The following is a 25,105-nucleotide window of genomic DNA, read 5'->3' as shown; positions in this document are numbered from 1 at the left end:
ACAATAATGCCGACTAGTAGTGCCTTTGGAGTTCGTTCCACCAGGCCAGACTGTTAATCAAGCTTTCTATTTAGAGGTTCTGAGAAGATAGTATAACAATGTGCAAGAAAAAAAGGTCTGATTTGTGGCAGACTGCAAACTGGTTTGCCTCCACGACAATGCACCTGCTCATGCAGCCATCTCAGTGCGCCAGTTTTTGGCAAAATACAGCATGCCTCTCCTGCCTCATACACTTTGCTCACCTGACCTTGCTCTGTGCAACTTCTTTGTTTCCACAAATAAAGAGGGACAGGAAAGGACAGCGATTTGAGGACTTAGAAGAGGTGAACAAAAAACAAGGAAGGTGCTGTCAGCCACCCAACAGATTTGACAAATTTATTAAGTGTAATGGAGAGTACTTTGAAGGTGATAAGGTTGTTTAGTAAAAAATATTGAATACATAGCTTCGGAAAAAATCCTTTTTTTAGTACCTCCTCATATATAAATTGAATCATGATTTCTGTTATGCATTAGTAACATATTTTAGTGGGGAAAATGTTAAACCCGTGTTACAATCAAATGTAAGTATGTTGAATAATATATTCAAAGGAAAATAGTTGTCTGGTGTTAAACTCATAAATTGTAAATATTCTCTTCACTTAAACTATATTAGAAACTTTGCTCTCTACCTAAGAGACTGAAAGAATATAGAATATACTCTTAAAATGTTGGGGTTTGTGTGTATGTGTTGCTAGTGGAAGAAATTCTTTTTTAAAACCTCTTTTCTACCTTTAATATCTAAGTTGTTTATTGTACCATATCTCTTAAGTTTAGAGATAGTTGAGGCTTTGAAATGCTCTAAAATGTATTATGCTTAAAAATAATTTGTAGGAAGTATCTATCCCTTTGAAGGACTAAAGCTCTTTTAAGAAGTTTATTTTCTGATTACCTTACACTTTGGTAGACAATTTGAGCATTGCATATTGTCACTTTTCCTTGGATCACATCAGTCTAGAAAGTTGTCAGTTTTGTTGTGGTTAGAATCCTTAATTTAACACATGGGGAAACCGAGGCTAGATAGTAAGGCTCAAGTTGTGGAACTGGGTCCAAGCCTTCTAGTACAAAAGTGCCTCCCTACCCCCACCCCATGCCCTACCAGATATCCGGAACTCGAAGCCATTGTGCTTATTTTTTAATTTGGGAGATTAGATTAAAAGTAGCAAAGAATTGCTGCTTATGTGATGCTTTGACAGTTTTACTTTATCAAGGATAAGAATCCCAAGGTCTAGAAGCTGTTACAGGTGTGATTTGCTTTAGAGCAACTGAAGTGTTTATGTACATTGCTGATCATAGTGTGCTTGTGAGACCTGCATTTGGGAAATAACGTTTGGTTTTATTTAATAAAAAACCCAAATCAAATCCATTGCCATTGAGTCCATTCTGACTCATAGTAGCTCTATATAAGGTCCCTGAGATTGTGAATTTTTAAATGAGTGTACAACCTCATCTTTCTTGGCAGCCTAATGCTTACCGAACAGTGCCATTGGGGGGGGGTGCCTTTACATATAAGAGTACTTGTGTTTAAATAATTTTCCCTAACTATCTTCAGCTTCTAGTGTGATTGGCAACTGTGTAATCATTGAGTAGTCAGGTCTTAAGGAACCCTGGTGGTGGTGCCCGTGAGAACTGTACTGCTGACCTCAGGCTGGCAGTCAGACCCACCTGCTGCTTCAGGGAGGAGGAGACTCTGCCCCCATAAGGATTTTACAATATGAAGAATCCTGTGTGGGGTCAGGAGGAGGTGGAATCAACTCTCAAGGCACTGGGTTGGGTTTGGCTCATGCTGGCTTGAGAACCCCTGGGGCACTATGGGTGCATGGGGCTGGAAGCATCATCTACAATTCAAACCTGCCAGTTGTTCTTTGGGAGAATGAGGAGGCCGGTCACTTTGCTAAAGACAGTATCAGAAGCCTAAGGAGCAGTTCTACTCTGTCTGATAAGGTCGCTCTAAGTCAGAATCCACTAGGTAGCAACGGGTTTGTTTTTTATTTTTTTGCGTATTCGAGTCTTGTAAAAAACGAAATGTATATTGAAAGGATCCATTTTTATAAGCAGAGTCAAGTGTATAAAGCAAGGGGACATAATTTGACTTACTTAAGTTGATATGACCAGGTGCGTCATAACAAGATTTTAGCCAAGAAGAATTACATAAGGATAGCTATTCCATCTTAAGCTTCCTGTCTGTAGTTCCTCAGAGTAGGGTTTGCTGTGCGTGAGACCGCATCGTTTAACGTGGTGTGCTTTAGTAGGGGGTCGGCATCGCTAATAAGTATGTGGGTCCTAACAACAGTAGCCCAAGATTTCCTTACACGAGGGAAACTGGAATTCTAAGAAAACAGATCTCTTTTCCTCTCGTCCTAATTGGCATTGTCTATTTTGACGGCATTGACAGGGACTTAGACTTGACAGTCTTCTTAAGCTGGCATGAATATACTGCTGAGTTTGTTCTGAACTCTGAAAAGTAAACGGAGGGGGAGTTGCATAATTTATGATAGATAGTAAAGGATTTGAAAGTAAGTTTTGACCTAAATTTAATACTTTCCTGAGGGAAGCTAATGCCTTTTTAAGAATACTGAAGTTTGACAATTTTTTTATTGGCTTAACCCGTGTGACTTGGAGAAATAAAGTTAACAGTGTCTTGAATTCTGACTCTAACGCTGGCTGCGTTTTCCTCTCTTGTTACGATTAAAAGGAGTGATTGTAATACCAGGCCATTGCTATTCTCTTCTTTACTTTAACTATGCGTCCTTGTTTTTCAGAGGTTCTCCAGTTGTTTATCAAAGGTGTGGACTCTGTTGTGCCAGAAGTAGCGCCTTCCTTTCTCCCTCCAATAGGCAGTGGTGGCTCAAATTGCCGTGTTCACTTGGAAGCTGTGTTGCCTGGGAGAGACCTACCTGTGACTTCTCTGATGGTTTATGTGCATTCTGAAGATGCACTTTCTTAGCCTTACTCCTGCTTGCTGATATTAAATTTAAATAGATGAAGTATACTTACCATTGCCTGAATATTTTGATGACATTTTTGTTTTAGCATCTTGACATATTTTTAAACTCTTAGCAGTCAGTTATTTTATTAATTGAAAGCCTACTATTTTCTTGAGACACCTTAAAAATGCACAGTGTAAACAATCACACATACCCAGCCTAAGGGAGTCATGCAACACGGCTTAGACTAGCACTGTTCCTCTGATCTTGCGCACCTACAGTTCCTGCTTGTTTTCTTGTTGTCGTGTTTCAAGACAACAAGAAGAAAAGCAGAGTAATTTTGGTTTGTTTTTTAATCATTTTATTGGGAGTTCGTACAGCTCTTACCACAATCCATCCATCCATCCATCCATTGTGTCAAGCACATTTGTACATATATTACCATCATCATTTTAAAAAATTTTCTTTCTACTTGAGCACTTGGCTCATTTTTTTCCCTCTCTCCCCTCCTTCCCTCTCTCATGAACCCTTAATAATTTACTAGTTATGATTATTTTTTCATGTCTTATACTGACCAGAGTCTCCCTTCACCCACTTTTCTGTTGTCCATCCCTCTGGAAGGGGGTTATTGTGATCGGTTTCCCCTTTCTCCCCTGCACCTTCCCCTTACCCTCCTGGAATAATTTTGGCCTTGTTAGACTATAAATTTCTAGAAGTTCAAAAAGGTAAAAGATCGACGTATTTGTTTGGTAACATAGGAATAAGATTTTGTTTTGTTTCCAGTGTAACTAAAGAAGTCATCTGGGAGGGCCTGGGAAAGGTGAATTATCTCTAAAAAGTTCAGTGTTCTACAGAAAGTATCAGCAAGCCTTTTATACGTTAACTCGGAGATAGAGCCCCTCAGTGATGATATCAAGGCATGTTAATGTGCCATGATCAGCTGTAAATTCGGCCTCAAGTAATTTAAGAGGTTTATTTATATTTTTATAAGTATCACACTCACATTGCTGCGTATACTTTTAAGTGGAAGGAGATGAGTTTAATGATACTTACGTGACGGATACATCTGCTGTGGGTCTTAGCTGTCTGTGTGGAAAGATGTATTGCTGTGGAGTCCTAAGTGCTGTTACCGTGGCTTGTTGGAGTAGATAGACAGTCTGAGGCTAGCATATTGGTTTTTAGCCATTTAAAACCTTTCGTTCTGCCCCCTCCATTGTTACATTGCGGAGCTTGGAAAGTAAAAGGTATGATGAAATGAATCAAGCACTTGACAAATCGGAGCCAAATTCAGTATTCTTTCTAAAACTTAGTTTCATTATGAAAGCCTGAATACCAAACCTAGATCCGTGGTGACTTTACTCTTTGAAGAAATGGCAAAAGCAGATATGATGTGAGTGATTTCTTTCTCATACTCAGAAAGTAATGATTGGGGCCTTGAGGAGTGAAGTTGCCTGCCCAGAGTTTAAAAGGAGAGAACAGAAAAATAACCTAACTTAGCTCCAGACAGAATTTATGATACAGCCCGGAAGGAAATGGACCAAAACTGAAAGGAAGAAGATGGCACAAGAGAGTTGGGAACTGATCATGTTTAAAACGAATATTAAATGTTCTTTTTTAAAAAGTTAAAAAAAACAATTTGTAGTATAATTCTAATTTTGTGAGTATACTCCTTCCTCACTGACATAGTTTGCTTCCAAAGGCTGAGGCATTATATAAAATCTGTGAAAATGGAGGATGATCACCTCAGATCACAAAATGGAGATGTTTGCATTGTTACATAACTTACACAACTGTCCAACCACTGAGATCAATAGACCAGTCACGTTGATCCATAACCTGAACCATCACAGCCACCATTTACTTTCAGCTCATATCTAAGGGTTTGATACGTCCAGATGTACAGTCGTCCGGGTGTACAGTAATCCAGGTGTACAGTCATCCAGGTGTACAGTCGTCCGGGTGTACAGTCGTCTGGGTATACAGTCGTCCGGGTGTACAGTCGTCCGGGTATACAGTTGCCCAGGTGTACAGTCGTAGTTCGTATTGGATCCCTGCTGCTGCCGTAGTGGGCTGCCAGCCACAAAGCCCACAGTTGTAACCCACCAAAGGTCTGCTCCCGTCGAGCTGTACCGTCTCAACAATCCAAAGGACACTTAGTTCTACTTGCCTGGGGGGTCACAGTGAGTTTGGATTTGCTATTGTTGTGAAGTGTGTAATGTCAGGTTATGAGACAACTGATAAGTGAGTCAGTGTGTTCCATTTGTATGTGTGCATAAATGTGTTTGTATGTCTACTTTTAGTGATTTACTTTTGTCATCGTTGAAAATGTGCATGGTGAAAACACACCAGTTTCGACACGCACCATTCGGTGACATATGGCCACATTCTTCAAGTTGTGTGATCTCTCACCCTCCTTCTCTGGGTCGTTTGTATGTAATAATGAAAAGACTCCAAAATGGTCCCCGCGTTATCTTTAGATGCAAGCAGGTTCAAGACTTGATGTCTTTGATCTGGACTTTCAAACCTTTCTATGGCGAATAGGCGCTCAAACATAAGAACAATTGCAAGGAGGGTGCCAGGCCGGGCCGTGTTTGTTCCGTTGAACAGAGTCACCGCGAGTGGGCACGGACTCACAGGAGTAAATAACGTGTGTTCCCGAAGGAATGTGCTTGCTGCGCACGCGCATCTGTGGCTGACATTCGTCGCTCTGTTGTTAAGAGTAGATGTCTCTTCTCTGTTGTTCCAGGCGCACCAGCGGCTTTCTTCCTGGCAGAATTTGGGAGTTGTTCATTGTAGCACTGCTGTGCCCTCTGATGGTGAGTTTTGGCAAATCCTTTTTTCATGTGGTTTTGCTGCTGTTCTTTTCTGTAGCCCAATATTTCCCAAACTGACATATAGATTTATAGGCAATAGCCTTTTACTAAAGGAAGGCTTGAAAGTCAGAGAAGATGGCCAAAGAAGGGAAGAAAATTTTGGAAAAGGATTACTTATACACTAGTGAATTTAGAGAAGCCAGGAAGAAACACAAATAAACCCTTTATATATTAATTTAAGTATTCATCATAGAATATTACTCGAGTCGTTTTGTCTTTTTTCTGTCAATGAAAATTTACTGCATGTTCACCATCAAAACTTGTGATGTGGGCCTGTCCTTCTTGCCTTTGTATAAGGCCAAAAGTGACACACTGGCTACTTTAACAACCTTAAAACGCACTCCAGAAATGTCACCTACAGCATGACCTTTGTGACCAAATCCAGCCACCAGCACTTCATCGTTTTCCTCCATAAAATTACAGCAACCATCGCTGAGCACGAAGGCTGTGATCGTCTTGCAATTCTTGATCAGCTGAACACACTTCCTAATGGTGGGATTTGACTGTCTGGCTTCCGCTCCCACTTTTTCCAACACAATTCCCTTCGCATGGGAAGCACCGTTAAAGAGGCTGGCTTTCAGAGCTGAGCCCACCTGGGCTTTTTCTTCTGGTCCCATCGGTGGCTACCGAGCTTCCGAGCAGTACAAAGACCTTGGCACGAGCCCACGTTGGCGATGCTATGACTCCCTGCAAAAGAGCTCTCTGGTTTTTCCTTTATGTTTCAGAACTGTGGACATAGCTACTCTCAAAGAAACACCATGTGTGCTATTTCCTAACCATTGGGTCTTATCAGCGAGCAAGCTGGAGTTTCTGTGAAAACAAAAGCAAAGAAAGAGCTTTATTAAAAACATGGAAATGGATATGTATCCAGCAGCAGTTAGAGGGAATTGACTAAAGCATTCCAGTGAAAGATTTTTGCTTTCTCCCACAAGATTTACGTACAGACAATTCAGGAACTTAAAAGGAAAGATTTTGGTTGACATTTGTAAAAATCATGCTTATCAGTTTACTGAAGCATCATGTTCACTTGTGCTTCATTCTCTGTGCCAAGACATTCAACTCTGTGACTCATAAAAACTGTGGGTAGCCTTGAGACGAAAGAGCATTCCAGAACACTTCATTGTGTTCGTGCTGAACCTGAATACGGATCAAGAAGCACTTGTGTGAACAGAACAAGGGAATGCCGTGTGGTGCAGAATCAGGAAAGGTGTGTCAGGGTGTCACCGCACTGACTCACTTTGGATGTTGAGCAAATCATCAGAAAAACTGGATTACATGAAGAAGGATGCAGCATCAGGAGTGGTGGAAGGCTTCAATATGCTGATGACACAGCTTGTGAGCTAAAAGTGAGGAGGACTTAAAGCGCCTGCTGATGAGGATTGAAGATTGCTACCTGTAGTGTGGATTACAACTCAATGTAAAGAAAACAAAATTTTAAAAAAACAAAATTTTGTGCAGCGGAACAGCAAGGGAATGGAGCAGAGCGGTCCCCAGGGAATGCTGAAGGTGGACTTTGGGGCCAGGGCGTGGTGCCCCAACAGACTGGACTGGAAAACACTCCTAAAGGCCAACAAATGATCCTTGAACTAACTACAAGCTTTTCTTTCTTGTTGTGTTTTGTTGTGTTCTTTGTCAGTGGTTTGTTGTTGTTGTTTTGTTGTATATTGTTGTTTGGTTTTGCTCTGTTTTGTTTTTGTGCATGTTATTATCTCTGCAGGTCTGTCTAAATAAAATAGGAGGCTGGATGAACAATCTGGAAGAAAAACAACGGGACTGACAGTTCTGGGAGGGAATGGGAAAGGGAGAAGTGGGGGGAAAGGAAGTGGTGTTAACAAACCCAGGGAGAGGGAACAACAAGTGTTCCAAATTGGTGGTGAGGTGGGTGTGGGAGGCCTGGTAGGGCATGATCAAGGGTAATGTAACGAAGAGGTATTGCTGAAACCTAGGTGGGAATGGAATATGATAGTGGGACAGGAGGAAAGTCAAGGGAAATAGAGGAAAGAGCTGGGAGGCAAAGGGCATTTATAGAGGTCTAGATAAAGATGTACATATGCAAATATATTTATATATGAGGATGGGGGTGGGGGGTGGATTTCTCTCAACTGGACCAGTAGGTAACATCGTGATAAATGGAGGAAAGATTGAAGTTGTCAAAGATTTCATCTTGCTCATGGAAGAGCAGTCCAGAGAGCAAACGACACAGTGCATTGGGTAAATCTTCTGCATAAGACCTCTTTACAGTGTTCAAAACAAGGACATTCCTTTGAGGACTAAAGTGCACCTGACCCAAGCCATTTTTCGGTTGCCCCAACTGGTATTTTCATTTGCCTCATATGCATGTGAAAGTTGGACATTAAATAAGAAAAACCTGAGAAAAATTGAAGCATTTGAACTAGAGTGTTGGCAAAGAATATTGAAAGTCCCATGGACTGCCAAAAGAACAAACATCTGTCTTAGAAGAAGTATAAGCCAGAATGCCCCATAGAGGCAAGGACACTGAGACTTTGTCTCATGTCCATGTTATCAGGAGGGACCAGTCTGTAGAGAAGGACATCGTGCTTGGTAAATTGGGGAGGAGTGGAGGGACAACTAAAAAAAACCTTCACTACCATCAAGTCAGTACTGACTCATAGCAACCCTATAGAACAGGATAGAAATGGCCCTGTAGGTTTCCGAGTTTCCAAGACTGTAACTGTTTACCAGGGTCGAAAACCCTATTTTTCCCGCTCGGGGCTGCTGGTAGCTTCTAACTGCTGACCGTGCGGAGGGGCAGCCAAAAAGAGGCAGGGCTTGGGTGAGGTGGATGGACACAGTGGCAGCAACCATGGGCTCACTTATAAGGACAACTGTGGGGCTGGTGCAGGATCATGGTGGTGCTTTGTTGTGCTAGACAGAAGGTCACTCTGAGTCAGAACCAACAGCACTAATGACAATAAGTCGATCATCTGTTAATCATGGACTTTTGGGGCCCAGCTTGCGTAAATACTTTTGGGGAGCATACTGTAAGATGGGGAAGCTGCAGGCTTCCAGAAGCATTCTGGCTAGCTGACTTTTGAGAATCATCTTAGAATGAGCAACAAAAATGAAGTCTGACCTCAATCCCGAGGAGAAATGTCTCCTTATGACAAGCACCAAGACTTTCAGGGCTGCTTCACAGTTTTTACACTGTTTTGTGGCCAAACACCCTAGCATCTCAATGGCTTCAGAGCTTAGAAAGAAGCAATTCAGAGCCTGGCCTCTCCTGCTCCCACTTGTCTTGGCTGTCCCTTTGGCTAGGGCTGCAGTATCCTTGTGTGACACAGGAAGGGATCTCAGTGGATCTTTGGGAAATACTGGCGCCTTTTATAAATATTCCTGATGCTACAAATTGGCAACGGGAGCCAAGTTTGCCTGTTTTTCCAAGAAAAGTACGTTTACTCAGGGTTCTCCTAGTCGTTTCTCTTACCTTACTCGTACATTTTCGCTTTGGGTTAGTTGGTTTAGGATTGACTAAGTATTTTCGTAGTTGGTAGAATTCATAAGTTTAGGTTTTTGGACATTAATTCATAGACACAGCAAACTACAAATTTGAGAAAACCACCGAAGAAACTCTTAAAAAGCAACCATGAAACCCCTAGGGTCCCTTGTGTGAAATCAATATAGATATTAGAAATGTTATCTAAATCTTCCTCCTCCCAAAATGCCTCAGTTATTTGAATATATAGAAAATGAAGTCCTATTTCTCAGTCCTCTACATGTGGAAGAGATATTTATCGTAGTTATTCACTGACAGTTTGGAAGGTTAAAACGGAAAATAGACCCAAATCAAACAAGGAAGATGTTAACTGAATTTTTTTCCTGATATCTAGAGACATACAGAACGATTAAGGGACATCAGTTGGGATATAAACGAAAAATTAAAAGCAGCACTTAGCCTTTTGTTGGGGTGAAAGGGCAGGTAGATGTGTTCCCCCAATCAAGGTTCATTATGTGCTGAGATACCACATGATCGTAATGCTACCTGTCCATGCTGCCCACTACATTTAGCCCTTAAACCCACTAAACCCACTGCCATCGAGTCAACTCTGACTCCCAATGCCTCTAGATCAGGTTTCAAAGACTGTGAATCTTTACAAGAGCAGATGGGCTGCCTCATCTTTCTCCGGAATAGTGGCTGCGTTTGAACTGCCAGCCTAGGTGGGTCATATTCTTAACCTTGACACGATCTTGGTTCATTAAAGCAGCCAAATGGGTACCGTCCATATCTATATCAGCACTACTTCCCAGGTCCCATTATCTTCCTGCACTGAAACTGCTGGGTCATTTCAAGAAAGAGACCATTTTTGTTAATGAGAAAGTACTGTTTATAGTGTTGAATATTCTTTCAGCTTTTGTGTCTCATTTAAAAAAAAATGTCTAGCCTTTTAATATCTAAAATTGTTACATATTTAGTTTCTATGTATATATATTTATTTTTAATAAACTATATTTGGTATAACAAGTGGTGTTAACAATGGTAGTTATTTTGACAATGGCATTTAACATAAATTAACAAATTCATATTAGAATTTAGATTATTAATTTTACTATTTAATACAGATGCTCTTATTCTGCAGACCAGTCTGTATGGAAGTGTTTCACCACTTTAACAGTTGTACTGACTTACTGTTATCCAAGACATAAATGCTGCTGGCTTGTCCCTTTGTTACATGAGTGATTGAGGGGGTTTCTGTTTTACTAAGCTAAACGTACATTTTCTTGAAAAAATAAAAAAGTCTCGCAATATTTCTGAAAATAAACTCTTTCTATCAAGTCAATACCAGCTCAGAGAAAGAGTTCAGGTGATGCTTAGCTGCTAACTGAGAGGTCAACAGTTTTCACTCATCAGCAACTCCATGGGAGAAGCATATGGCAGTGTACTTCCACAAAAATGTATCAACTGGGAAACCCTATGGGGCAGTTCTGTTCCATCCTATAGGGTTGCTGTGGATTGCAATCCACTGAATGGCAGTGAATTTTTAAACTTTATGGAAGCAGACTGCCATGCTTTCCCACTGTACTACCAGGATTCCTCAGTGTCCTTACTACGCCTAAATTCTACAACCATGTTTTAAATTTTATACCTCTAAATGTATTCTACCTTAAGTCAAGGTGGCATGTGAGAAAAGGCTACATGACCCACAGGTGCATTGATAAATAGTTTAGCAACAGTGACAAACAGTTACTGTTTTGTGGCGAATGCTAGGTTGTTTTCCAATTTACGTAAGAGCACGATCCTTTTTGTTTGCTTGGTTGTTTGTTTGTTTGTTTGTCAGTTGCCAGCAAATTGATTCTGACATCTGATGACCTCATGTGTGTCGGAGTAGAGCTGTGCTTTATAGAGTTTGTAATGATTGGTATTAAACGCACTAATATAGTTGTGTCACCTACATGTATGTTATAAAGGAGCCCTGGTGGTGCTGTTGGGTAAGCATTGGGCTGCTATCCACAGTGTCAGTGGTTCTACACTCACCAGCTGCTCCATGGGAAGAAATGAGATCATCTCATAAAGATTTACAGCCTTAGAAACTCTGTGAGAAGAATCGACTCAATGGCAATGGGTTTGGGTGTGGTTGGCTTTACATACCTACTATATATAACCAACATACACTGCTCTAAGTAATTTCTTATTGTGATTACTGATGTAAAATAAAGTGCCATACATATCTAGCCTCGCTACTGAAGCAGTCTTATTGTTAGTTGTTATTAATTGCCATCAAATTCCAACTCATAGCAGCCTCATGTCTAATGGGTTCATAATTTTGATGTGTGGATGGATGGGAGTATCACATATACTTTTGAGATCTAGTGAAAGATCTAGACCCATAGAAAAATTCATATATGCACCTAGTAAAATTTACATGACAATTCAATAGTGATTATTCCAAGGAAATAAAAACCAAACACTACCATGGTGTCAGTTCTGACTCATAGAAACCCTATGTAGAGTTTCTGGGACCATGAGATGAGGAGTAAGTTGGCCTCATCTTTCCCCTGTGGAGTAGCTGATGGGTTCGAATCACTTGACCTTGCTGTTAACACGTAATCAACAGTGCCAGCCGGGCTCCTTCTAGCTCTCATAGACTCCCTGAGACCAACCCATGGAATCCCGGGTCTCCTGGACTCCAGCTTAGGAATCCCTTTGGATACATTTCACCCAATGCACATGTCCATATCTACCCCATATTTCCTTGCATGAGAAACATTATGCATAGAGATTAAGGGCGGACCTAAGATTGCATCCCATTCCTATCACTTAGCCCTTATAAACCTAGGCAATATAATTAAGGTCTCAACATTTCACTTTGCTCATCTCTCAAATGGGAATGTTATTATTTTCAAGAGAAAAATATATTTAGCCTGTAGAAATAGTACTTACCCACAGAAGCTTGTGCAATTCTACAAATAGTACTGCAAACAGGTGGCCTTGAATACTTCATTTTTCTGTGCTCTAGATTCTATGGTAGTTATATAATCATTTGTCAATTTGTGAGGATTAAGCGTGAAGGGGTGGAGTCTAGCCTATCAAGCAGGTTATAGCCAATGAGGCCTCTGTGGGCATGGCTTTCTCCTGAGGATTCTGGGAGCTCCTGTATTCCTCCAGGGAGGCAGGAGACACTCTCTCTCTGCTCACTTCCCGGGAAACATTGCATGGAACTACGCTAGTGCCCTGACACATGGAACTACGCTAGTGCCCTGAGCTAGAGGAGCCCCACAGAGACCCCTGTCAGTGCTGAGATGCTTACGATGCCACTGGACCCACAAGACTTCCCACCCACCAGCCTGTGATCTTCCTGCATTTGGCATCATTGCATGTGTTTTGTGACTCTGAAGATGACTTTATAGAATGGTGTTGAACATATGGGTTAATATCAGACTTATGGACTTGACCTGGACTGGGCTGGGATGTTTTCTCAATATTCAATTGCTCTTGTATATAAAGCTCTTTCCTATACACATATGAGTGTCCATGAATTTGTTTCTCTAGTCTACCCAGACTAATGCAATACTCAACTGTAAAATGATTGGCAATGAAAATTTTATGATTGTGATTTATACCTACTTAAAGCCTTTGGGAGTTTTCCTTCAGGTTAATGAAAGTTACAGGTGGGAGAGTCTATTCTGCTTTAGACAGAGGGATTGTGTAATAGATCATCCAATCCAGGACAGCATGGAGAGCGAAAGGGAGTAAACTGTCCGGGCGGCGCGAGTGTTAATGTGCTTAACTGCCAACCAGTAAGAGTGAGGGTCCACCCATTGATGGGCTGGGAAGGAAAGTCCACGGCTCCATTTTCAAAACCTCAGACATTGGAAATCCTATGACACAGTTCTACTCTGACACACGTGGGGGTTTGCCATGAGTCATAATGTTGAACGGCAACTGCGTAAAGCTATCATCTCAATAGTCTTTTTACTTAAAAAGTAAAGAAATAAATTTGAAATTTGGTGGCTTTCAGAACCAGTCATAGCTATGAATTTATATATAATCTCTACTTAGCACATATTGTTATTAGTTTATTTATTTTATTTATTAAATACTTGTATTGAGGGCTCTTACAGCTATTATCACAATCTATACATCAATCCATTGTGTCAAGCACATTTGTACATATGTTGCCATCATCATTTTCAAAGCATTTTCTTTCTACTTGAGCCCTTGATAACAGCTCCTAATTTTTCCCTCCCTCATGAACCCTTGATAAATTATAGATTATTATTTTCATATCTTACATTGTCCTCTGTCTACTTTCACCCACTTTTCTGTTGTTCATCCCCCTGGTGGGGGGGGATCAAAAGATATAGCATCTTGGGTCTTAAAGACTTGAATATAACCAGCCATCTAGCTGAGAGGCAACAAAGCCCACATGGAAGAAGCACACCAGCCTGTGTGATCATGTGGTGTTGATGAGATCAGGTATCAGGCATCTAAGACCCAGAACAAAATCATACCAATGTGAATTGGGGGGAGAGTGTGGAGTGAAGACCCAAAACCCATATGTAAACAATTGGACATCCCCTTACAGTAGGGCTACCAGGAAGAGACGGAGCCAATCGGTGTAGTATAGCACCGGTGAAACATTCAACTTTCCTGTAGTTCTTTAATGCTTCTTCCCCCCACTATCATGACCTTAATTCTACCTTACAAATCTGACTAGACCAGAACAGGTACACTGCTGCAGATAAGAGCCTGCAACACAGGAGATCCAAGACATATAAACCCCTCAGGACCAATAATGAGAATAGAGATACCAGGAGGATAAGGGAAAGGTAGGGGGAATCAATCACAAGGATCAACATTTATTTATTTTTATTGCTGAACAATAGTCCAGTGCACAGAAATACCACATTTGTTAATGAATCAAAAAATGAGGGACATTTGCATTATTTAAATGTTTTACTATAATGACTGATGCTGTCAATATTCATTCGTCATGGTGTGGCCATATGTTTCCGTTTCTCTTGTGTAGAACCCTCAGAATTGAATGGTTAGGGGATATGATAAGCATATGCCTAATGATCCTGTTTCCCCAATGTCTCTCCCACTTAGCGTTCCCATTGGGATTATATAAGTGCCCCAGCACTTTGTACGGTCCATCTTTTTAGGTTACAAACATTCTAGAGAATATTCCATGTGTTTGAGCATTTTCTTTGTTAAAGTGTCTATTCAAGTCTTTGCCCATTAAAAATTTTTTACTATTGACCTTCCTGAGTTGAAAGAGGTCTTTATGTACTTTAACATTTTTCTTGTTGCTTTTAAAAGAGCTTTGGCATCCCCACCCCCAGCCAGCCCTGGGGCTTTGGGGCTCGGCTCAAGGCGAGTCCCTCTGGGCCATGGGAGTACAGGGAATGGTATGACCCTTTGCTGGGCATGCCTACACAGCAGGGCATGCTGGGCCCCCTAGGGTTTCCTGTGAGGGCTCTAATAAATTTCTTCCCTTTTGCTTAAAAAAAAAAAAAAAGAGCTTTGGGAGAATTGGAACTTTTTTTTTTAGTTCAAGTTGCCTTATTAATGACTGCTGCAATACACAGTTGGAAACCCTATAAATATTGTTTATGGGATCCTAAAATATTTTCTCATTGCTAAAGGAAATCTACTCCATTGTATTCCTGCTTCCAAATTAGGAACTGCTAGGCAACGAGAGAAGAAATGTGTAATCTGAAAATGATAGGACACAAGACTCATTGTTTTTATGTAACAAAGTCCTGCCAACTCAAATATGAAGTTGGAAAAGCTGAAAGGGGGCATACCTTATCTGTTTCCTCTGTTTTCACCTTTTATTTTGTAAGTAGACATTTCAGTTCAGAAGGAGCATATTCTATGTCTTAGTCTGGTGATTAGCATCTGAAGTCTTAAAAGGTTCCAAGCAGCCATCTACAAAACAATTGTTCTGGTTAAGAGCAAAGGGAACCAAAGATTCAAAGAAACAATTAGTGTATGCTACAAACAGACTACACACACCACAGCCCAAGAGAACCAGATAGGCCACCATTGACGACAACCATGCCGGCCAGGATACAATAGAAGTTCCTGGTTAGATTGGGAGAAAAGTATAGAACAGAACCCAAATTCATTTTTAAAAATCAGATTTACTGAACTGACAGAGACTGCAGGAACCCCTGGAACTAGCATGCTAAGACACCCTTTTTACCTGGAACTGAAGCTACTTCCCAAGGTTTACCTTCCAAATAAATAGTAGTTGCTGTTGTTAGGTGCCATCAAAGCTGTTCCAACCCATAGCAACCTCATGTACCACAGAACGAGACACTGCCTGGTCCTGCACCAGCCCCACAGCTGTCCTTCTGCCTGAGCCCATTGTCGCAGCCACGGTGTCCATCCAGCTTGTGAAGGCCTTCCTCTTTTTCACTGCTCCTCTACTTATCCAAGCACGATGTTCTCCTCCTGGGACTGTTCTCTCCTGACATGTCCAAAGTACAGAAGATGAAATCTTGTCATTCTTGCCTCTAAGGAGCACTCTGGCCGTGTTTCTTCCAAATAATAGAGTAACCAATAAACAACATAGTTACACAAACAAACCTGGGAATAGTACATGATTTTAAATCAGGAAAGGTAGTGTGGCAAGGTTGTATCCTTTCACTGTATTTATCCAATCTTTATGCTGAGCAAATAATTTGAGATGCTAGATTATACAAAGAAAATCTTGGCATAAGGAATAGGGGAAGACTTACAGCCTCCGATATACGCAGCCTTTCTCCGTGAAAGCAAGGAGAGCTGAGGCACTAGGCAATGAAGATCATGAAGTGCAGCCTTCAGAATGGATTGCAACTCAGCGTAAAGAAAACCGTGGTCCTCACAATCGGATCAGTTAAACATCCTGATACAAGATTGTCAAGGATTTCATTTTGCTTGGACCCACTTTCAATGCTTGTGGACGATGCAATTCAGAAATCAAATGACATACTACTTAGGGAGAATCTGCTGCACAAGACCTCTTAAAAGTGTTGAATACCACGGATGTTACTTGAGTTAGTTTATTGTGCCAACCTGGCTGATAAACGCATGTGGGGTTAATTGAAGGGTGGAGGGATAAATGGTTCGGTGAGCTTCACCTTTCTAGTTCTCGGGTCTCTTGCTTTGTGATGGTCAGACCAGGGTGCAGCTGCCTTAGCCAGTTCCCTGCTTCAGCTTGCAAGACTGACTTCCTGCAAGACATCCCCAAGGAGAAGCCACATGGACCTACCCCAATGCAGCCCTGGGTGCTGGAGCACCCGTGTGGAGACCCCTGGCAGCACTGAGATGTTTACACATTCACTGACTCAGCTTTCCTCCTGCAGTAGGCATCATAGTGTGTGTTTTGTGAGACGGAGGAGGACTTTGTGGATTGGTGTCAGACATATGGGTTAATGTTGGACTTGTGGGCTAAGACAGCACTGGGTTGGGATGTTTTCTTGCTGTGCACTTGCCCTTTATATAAAACTCTCTCTTACACATGAGTTTCTGTGGATTTGTTTCTCTAAAGTACCCAGACTGACACATTCGATGCTTGTGACAGTTGGACAGTGAATAAAAAAGATTGCAGAAGAAGTGGTACATTTGAATTAGGGTATTGGTGGAAAATATTGAAAGTACCTTAGGCTGCCAAGAGAACAAACTAATCTGTCTTGGAAGAAGTACAACCAGAATGCTCCTTAGAATGAAGGATGGCAGGACTTTGTCTCACATACTTTGGACATGTTATCAGGAGAGACCAGTCTCTGGAAAAGGACATTATGCTTGACAGAGTAGAACGTCAAGGAAAAAGAGGAAGACCGCTAAGGAGCTGGAGATGGGTTGAGACCGGGGGCTGCGACACTGGGCTCAGACAGAGCGATTCTGTCGGTGGTACTGGAGCATAGGGCTTCATTCTGTTATGCCCGAGGTTGCTGTGTGGCAGAGCCACCGTGCCAGCATCTAGCAGAACTGCCACCACCACGGATGTGCTCCTCAGAAACAATCAACTGTGGCACACCAACGGGGCAATATTGGCACGAAAGTCAAGCTAAGTCGAGGAGAGGCAGGGAAACTGGAGGGACAGAAACGAGGAAGGCTGGGGGACATAGGGAGAGTGCTAACACATCGTGGGGATAGTAACCAATGTTATAAAACACATTGATTATAGATTGTCTAGTGAGAAACTTAACTTGCTGTGTAAACTTTCTCCTAAAATAATAAAATGACCAAGAAAAGGAAGGAGGAAAATAGTCCCTTGAGAGTAGACAGACTGTTCTTAAGGGCTCAACAACGCTCATCACCACCCATCCATCCATCCATCCACTGTGTCAGGCACATTGGTACATTTGTTGCCATCATCATTCTCAAAACATTTGCTTTCCACTTGAGCCCTTGGTATCAGCTCCTCATTTTTACCCTCCGCCCCAACCCTCCCCCATGAACCCTTGATAATTTATAAATTATTAATATGTTGTCATGTCTTCCACTGTCCGACGTAGAAAGACTTCTTATGTGGCTGTGGTTGAACTAGTTGTTTGGTGTGAAAGCTTATCAAGTTTGAGATGACGTCATCCGTTCCATAATGTATCTGGAAGCCAGTTTTGAAGGAATCACCATTCCACCTCAGGGATTCAACTGCTGCTCCTCTAAGGAGTTAGTTGCTAGTTTTTCACTTAATCCTGTGCATGTTGCCATAGTTACAGAAAAATGCCCGGAGTGTGAGTTTCTTTGGGAAACCAGGCTGTTAAGGATCAAAGGCCACCAATGTCTTTGAGAGTGTTAAGTTTTTAAGCTAAAACACTACCAGAAAAACATTTTTGTTTCAACTGTAAGGATTTTGGAGCATCTTCCAGACAAAGCAGCCTGCACCCACAGATTGCCACAGAATAGAAAGGGGCTCCCCTTGTCATAACTCAGTGCTTCCCCCCTCCCCCCCAGTAACATGTACTAGCACTGAAGGGTCTTCCAGCAGTCCTGAAAGAAGGATTACTGGGTACCACGAAATTGATGTCATGAGAACAGGTTTTATCAAGGAAAGACCCAAAATGTAAAACTTCTCTCCGCTTCGCTGGACAGAATGTTTGTCCAAGGAGGAACCTAATCACAACTTGATTTACTCTGAGAAATATTTGAGGCTCTCTGAATGAGCATAATTTTGCAATTCAAGACATCATCCTCATTACTGGGGGATTGGCAGAAAAACCCTGCAGACCATTCGTCAAACTTGCTTTGAAACGGGCCTTGTGAGTTTTGCTTCAGAAAATCTCTCTGTGGCCTAGTCGTGAATGAAAGCTTTGTCCATTTCTCAGCAGGCATTTAGGAAAACCTCTGAGCTCCTGGAGATTTTTTCCTCTCAGAAACCTTTGAAATTGAAACTTGGTTTTATAGTCTTTACACTTTTGATATAATATCAAAACAGAATTTCATTCTGAGAGACTCAGATTTCTTAGTTTCCATGAACTAACTTACTATCATCTGGCAAGGGGCACTGTGAGAGAGCTGATTATATTTGCTACCATATACTTTCTGGAGTTCAAGGTTTCATCACTTCTTTTCATCAAAATCTCTTAGCTAAGATACAAGTTACTGTGTTCCAAAAGTCAGTAATGTGATTTCTTTATTTGAGACACACAATAGCAGGCTGGTAACTGAGATACTCTGTTACACTGAATTAAAGTTTATTTTCTGGTTAATTTGTACTTTGGGTTTTTGTGGATTTTTTTTTAAAAATCAATACAGTAACTATATTTATTTCAGCTCAAACTTTGGGAGAATAACTTCAGCTTTTGGAACTGTTTTTAAAATTAGAGTATATGAAGGAAATCTGTACTGCAATAAATTATATCTAATTTTAATATATAAATGGCTGGCTTAATGAGAAATGAGGCTCAGGGATGAATTCGTAACATCATCAGATTCTCTGAAACCTTTGAAACAGTTTAAATCACCCAAGTAATAGCAGAGCACGTGTAAGACGATAATGTGGCTTTAACTTATGAAATCTAATTTTCCTGTTTGCGGGTCTTTTTACTTCAGAGGTGACAGTGGTTTATCAAAACGGGTTACCTGTGATATCTGTGAGACTGCCATCCCGGCAGGAACGCTGCCAGTTCACACTTAAGCCCATCTCAGACTCCGTGGGTGTATTTTTACGACAACTGCAAGAAGAAGATCGGGGAATCGACAGAGTTGCAGTCTATTCACCAGGTATTGTCACTTCATTATAATTCCTACTGCCCCTCTCTCCCTGAAACCGTCCCTACACACACACACACACACACACGCACGCACGCACACACGCACACACACACACGCACGCACGTCTCATCACCACTGCCATCACCCACTGCAAAAGAATGCCACACTCTTCACTTTAGAAAACTGTTGTTTAGCAAATGCCAGGTGAGAAAGTGACTTCTTTTCCCTTGGTTTTCAAGATGTAATTGTTTAGTCTTACAAATCTCATTCCAAAACAATGCATGGGTAATGCCCTAGGCAAGGATGAGCTGTCAGTCACATTTATATTATTGAGACCTTTTGTCATTAGCTTTAGGCAAGGTATAAATTTTTCTAATAGTTGAGCTGTCATCTCTGGAGATATGTAATAGGGGGTCTTCTTTTTAGATCACTTTATGTGTTTCACATAAAAGTTTATTAAAATAAATACATGATTTGAAGACTATAAAATAAGGTATTAAAAATTCCCATTTAACATGATATCTATGTCATTTATTGATTTAGTTAAAGTGCCTTATATTTTTTATATTTTTTTGCTTTGAAAATTTTCAGACCAAAAGAAAACTTGAATGACAAGGGCAGGAAGTACCCATGGGTTATTTAACAATTTGATACATTTCTATACTTTAAGTTTTCATTTTAAATACAATTAATTTCCATCTCACCGAGTAGTATTATCAGTGACTATCGTGTAGAGAGAGCCCCTGCTGGCTCCGTGGATAAAGCAGGAGGTTGTCCACTGCCGCTGGGTGGAAGAAAGACGAGGTTGTCCACCCCCCTACAGATGAGCCATTTCCCAAAGCCTAAGGAGGGACCCTAAGGAGCAGTACTACTCCATCCTATAGTCGCTGTGAGTCGCTTTGAATTAGGATTGATAGTAGTTTTACGCTGTGAAGTCCTGTAGGTGAGAAAACAAGGGTTATTTACTCAATCAAGTTTCATCACAAGCTCCTGTAAGAAGCTCATGCAGTTCCCTGCAGGAGTCTGGATTTCCATCCGATCCCAGTAGATCTATGACCAGTGACTGTTTCAACACTTCATAAAGTTCTGCTGGAAAGCAGGTTGTTAGATAATCACATACAGAGGCCATAAAAACAGAAGTCTCAGGCCATGTGAGCGTTGTTCAGCATGGGATTGGAAAGAAGCGGTGTGGGTGGCAGGGAGGGGTGACTAAAGAGGAGAGAACATTGTTAATTTTGCTTGGAGGATTGCATTTTCCTGACCTATCTTGAATAATCATGGGCACATGACAAGTTTTATTTCCATTTTAACAGATGGTGTTCGAGTCGCTGCCTCGACAGGGATAGATCTGCTCCTCCTTGATGACTTTAAGCTGGTCATCAATGACTTCACATACCATGTGCGACCACCAAAAAGAGGTAACGAGCAGCCGGGATAAGGGTGGAGATGTGGGAGAAGGGCAGATTGTTTTTCCTTGAGAAACGTGATCTGCCAAGACAACTGAAAGCATTACGGACAGATAGACTGTTTCGTTGAAAAGCGCACTGAGCACCTGACACTTTACTAGGGCGTGAACTAAAGCTGCGTAGATTCCGCTTAGATAGAGAAATGCCCTGCTACATTCCCATTCTCTTTCCCATCATGCATGTTCTAACTAATTTAAATCCATTCTTCCATATGGACTAAAACGGTATCATTTTAACAATATGAGGGAAATCTATTAAAAATAAACAAGATGTAGTATCGCTGTCCACTGAAACGTTATAAAAAATATCCCTTGCCCTTTGGCTTTATCAACTTGTGACATGTGAGGGGGTATTCAAAAATAATGGAAATTTTCCCTCCCCTTTCTCCCCCAAGATATGTATTTTTAAAATGTTGGGGTTTTTTTTTTTAACAAAACAACCTTATCACCTTCAAAGAAATTACTCTCCATTCCACTTAATACATTTGTCAAATCTGCAACTCCATTCTTGGCAACATTTTTCAAATTCATCTGTGTGGATGGCTGATAGCACCTCCCTCGTTTTTTTCTTCACCTTGTCTGCATTGTCAAATTGCTGTCCTTTTGTCCCTCTTCATGTGGGAAAGAAAAAGAAGTCGCATGGAGCAGGTCAGGTGAGTGAGGTACATGGGGCAAGAGACGCGTGCTGTTTTTTGCCAAAAACTGGCGCACTGAGATGGCTGCATGAGCAGGGGCGTTGTCGTGGTGGCAGAACCAGTCCTTGCCTGCCACAAATCAGGCCTTTCTTGTCACAGTTACACTATCTTTTCATAGCCTCTAAATAGAAAGCTTGATTAACAGTCTGACCTGGTGGAACAAATTCCAAATGCACTATCCCCTCACAGCAAAAAACAAATGAGCATCGTCTTGATCTTTGATTTCACTTGATGAGCTTTTTGGGGGCGAGGTGACGATGGCTTCTTTCACTGTCTTGATTAATGTTTGCTTTGGGGGTCGTAAGAATAGTACCAGGTCTCATCACCAGTAATGACCTTGGAAAAAAAAGTCTGGTCACTTTGGAGCTGTTCTTTCAAAGTACAATGCTCTTATTCCTGGTCACTCAGAACATGAGGCACAAATTCTGCAGCGACCCTTCTCATTCTCAAAGCTTCTGTTAAAATTCGCTGAACTGAGCTCCAAGACAGTCCAGATCACTTCCCATCTCTTCCATGGTCCATCGTTGGTCTATGCGCAGAAGTGCACAGATGTTGTCGGCATTTTCTCCATTTGCTAAGTTGACAGGCGTCCAGAACAGGGTTTGCCATGATTTAACAGTTCTCCTTTTTTGAAACAAGAAAACCACGTGTACACTTAAGTTTTTCCCAGAGCGCTGTCCTTGTGAGCTGTGTTCAACATCACAACAGTTTCTGCAGCGTTTTTCCCTGCAGGAAACAAAATTTCACTGCCACACGCTGTTCTCTTAAATCAACCATCCCAGAAAACAAGCTTTGAGCAGAACTGCTTTTGTGAAAAAATTCACTGTAACCAGAGAGAAACCACTGAGCGCACTAACTCAGAGCAAGTTGGCCATGCTCGCCTACTGGGGAAAACGTGTACTACAAAAGAGCCACCCCAAGGGAGCTTTTTCCAGGGTATTTTTTGGGTACCCCCTCATTATAGGCCCTTTTCCGGTTACCCAAATAAATAGAAGTGATTTTCCCTGTTTTGAATCTGTGTATTGTTTTTCTGTGTAAATTCTCATTTTATAGCCCTCATTGACTTAGATGGCCATTCTATATTGAATGAGTCAAATGAGTAACTTGGTAGCTTTCCAGTTGCTGAGTAGCTAGATTTCAAGCTTGTTGAGATTGCTGAAAAAATATCTTTTAAAATAGTAAGACATTACTAAGTCAAGTTTTATTAAATAGGAATAATTAGTATGTAGGCTAGAAACTGCTAGATATACTCTAGCATATTTTTTGGCCTTTTTTCCCCCAATTACTAGACGAGAAGTTCTAGTGGATATAAAAATACAGAAATGCAGGCTTATTTCACTGTTTTTGTTTTGCTGCTATTTTTGTTGTTGTGACTTGCTTAGAGAATATATTAAATTTATATTTACTATTGGATTAGTTTTTCTAAAGTTGAATAATATATTCTTGGATCCACAGTCAACATTCACAGAAACAGTAATCAATAAATCAAATGACAGTAACAAAATTCAAATATGTTGAAGGGAAAAGTATCAGAATAAAATTATAAATTATAAATATATAAAATTAGTAAAAGGCTATGGAGGACAGTGGGAGCCCAAAACCCACCTGCAGATTATCTAGTCAGATTAAACCACTGGTAGACCTGCTAGCCACAGGCAAGAGTCTCGAATAGCCTTGCTGTCAGACAAATCATTGTAATCTTGATTATGCTGGATCAAACTTAATTCTTGGTCAGCTGACCTCCCTATTGACCTGAATTTATTCTAGGTGCAAATATACATCTCTTGCGTGTTCCATGACATAAGTTTCTTCCCTGGCTTTTTAAATATTGAAGGTATCTTTTCTTTCTTACTCATTATTTGTATTTTTATCTTTACATTACTATTATTTTATCCTTACTATTTTGTTTTGATTTTGTTTTTTATGGCTTCTGTTGGGTTTCCCAGTTAGTGAAGCACAGAAGTGCAGTGGGTGCATAGCGATAACTGATGCAAGGGGTTATGGGGATGTGGAGGAGAGAGGGAGGGTGAAGGGACTTCAGAAGTAATCCATTAAGGCAGGAGGGGGGAGGGAACACTAGAACTGTCTGGGATTGCACACCTCACTTTAAAGGTGATTTAACCCTGGCGGGGGGAGGGTGGTTCTAAAATTGATTGTGGTAATGATTGTACAGTTCTTCTGGATATGATTGAACGATTGGAACTATTGAGTTGTATGATATGGGGATTTAGGTGCCAATAAAAATGTGAAAAACAAATGATATATTACATTGGAGAGATTTGCTGTACAAGACCTCTTTAAAGTTAAAGAGCAGCGATGTAGCTTTGGAGGACTGAGGTGCTCCTGACTACAAGCTGTGATAGGTTCAGTTGCATCACACACATGTAACACTGAACGATGCATAAGGAAGACTGTAGAAGAAATGGAGCCTTGTTCTGTGGTGCAGAGGGTTGCCGTAAGTCAGAATCAACTTGTAGGCACCTAACAACAACAGCTCTGATGAGGTGCTTTTTAAGACTTTGTTTCTCTTAAAATAGAAATGTGAACGCTCTCTCGGCTGTGTTGTTACCCAATAAGAGATTATGCCTTTTGCAAAAGCTCAAATAAAAGTGTTTTAAATCCATATTTTCCTTTTAACACATACTCATGCTCATAGTAGCAACAATTTTTTAAGTAAAATATCAAATAGGTTTTCATTTATTTCTATCATTTGCCATCTCCTCCTTGGCCAAATAAAATACCACTTCTTATTCAGAGATGTGTGATCGCTGTATTTAGGGTGGCCAGCTTCCCTGACCCACAAGTTATTTCCTCTTCCCTAATTGTACCCTTTTTGTGTGGAAAGATTAAGTGGAAGAAGAAGTTGATAGTAAGTTTTGGGTGTCAGATAATGAGAAGGAGCACAAGGTCAAATATTCTTTGTCTTATAAAGATAAACTAGGTAATGAAGGAGAACTTCCAGGCAGGTTTTTAATTTTTTTGACATAAAATTTTCATTCACTTTCACTTCATTCTCCCATTTATTCTTTTCCTTGTTTATCAACAGCAATTTAAAAATAAAAATGCTCTCTGAGTGTTGGGTATCCATAAACTTCACACACCTCTACTGAGGACAGGGAGCTAGCTCATATAGGATGTTATACAGCCATCTTTTCTATCCTGACGCACAATGATTGTCCCATAGAATTCCCAAGACTGTAAACTCTTAGGGAAGCAGACTGCACATTGCTCTCCCACGGAGCAGCTGTTGGGCTCAGACCTCTTGGTGCCCCGTATAGTCTTAGGATATATTGAGATTAGCAGTTTATGACGTTTTTGAATCCTCAAGTGTGGCCAGTCTTGTACTTAACCCCAAAGGGCCAAAACCTCATTGCCATCAAGTTGATTGTGACCCTGTAGGGCAAGGTGGAACTGCCCCTGTGCGTTTCTTAGACTCTACATGA

The 25,105-nt window shown here is 41.0% G+C and overlaps 1 protein-coding gene and 1 pseudogene across 2 annotated transcripts in view; one reads left to right on the top strand and one right to left on the bottom strand.

Annotated features, from left to right (window-relative positions):
* MCU (mitochondrial calcium uniporter) overlaps positions 1-25,105 on the top strand; it is a 201,061-nt gene that overhangs the window by 138,836 nt on the left and 37,120 nt on the right. For both annotated transcript variants that reach the window (XM_075533600.1, XM_075533599.1), the window contains exons 2-4: positions 5,710-5,779; positions 19,341-19,511; positions 20,816-20,920. In XM_075533600.1, the coding sequence (XP_075389715.1) occupies positions 5,710-5,779; positions 19,341-19,511; positions 20,816-20,920 (346 nt within the window). The remainder of the gene's footprint in view (positions 1-5,709; positions 5,780-19,340; positions 19,512-20,815; positions 20,921-25,105) is intronic.
* On the bottom strand, positions 6,073-8,131 carry LOC142429530 (small ribosomal subunit protein uS12-like; annotated as a pseudogene).

Source organism: Tenrec ecaudatus, chromosome 16 (genome assembly GCF_050624435.1).
Source record: "Tenrec ecaudatus isolate mTenEca1 chromosome 16, mTenEca1.hap1, whole genome shotgun sequence".
NCBI lineage: Eukaryota > Metazoa > Chordata > Mammalia > Afrosoricida > Tenrecidae > Tenrec > Tenrec ecaudatus.
Note: the sequence above shows the minus strand (reverse complement) of the source record. Positions and strands in the feature narration are given on the sequence as shown.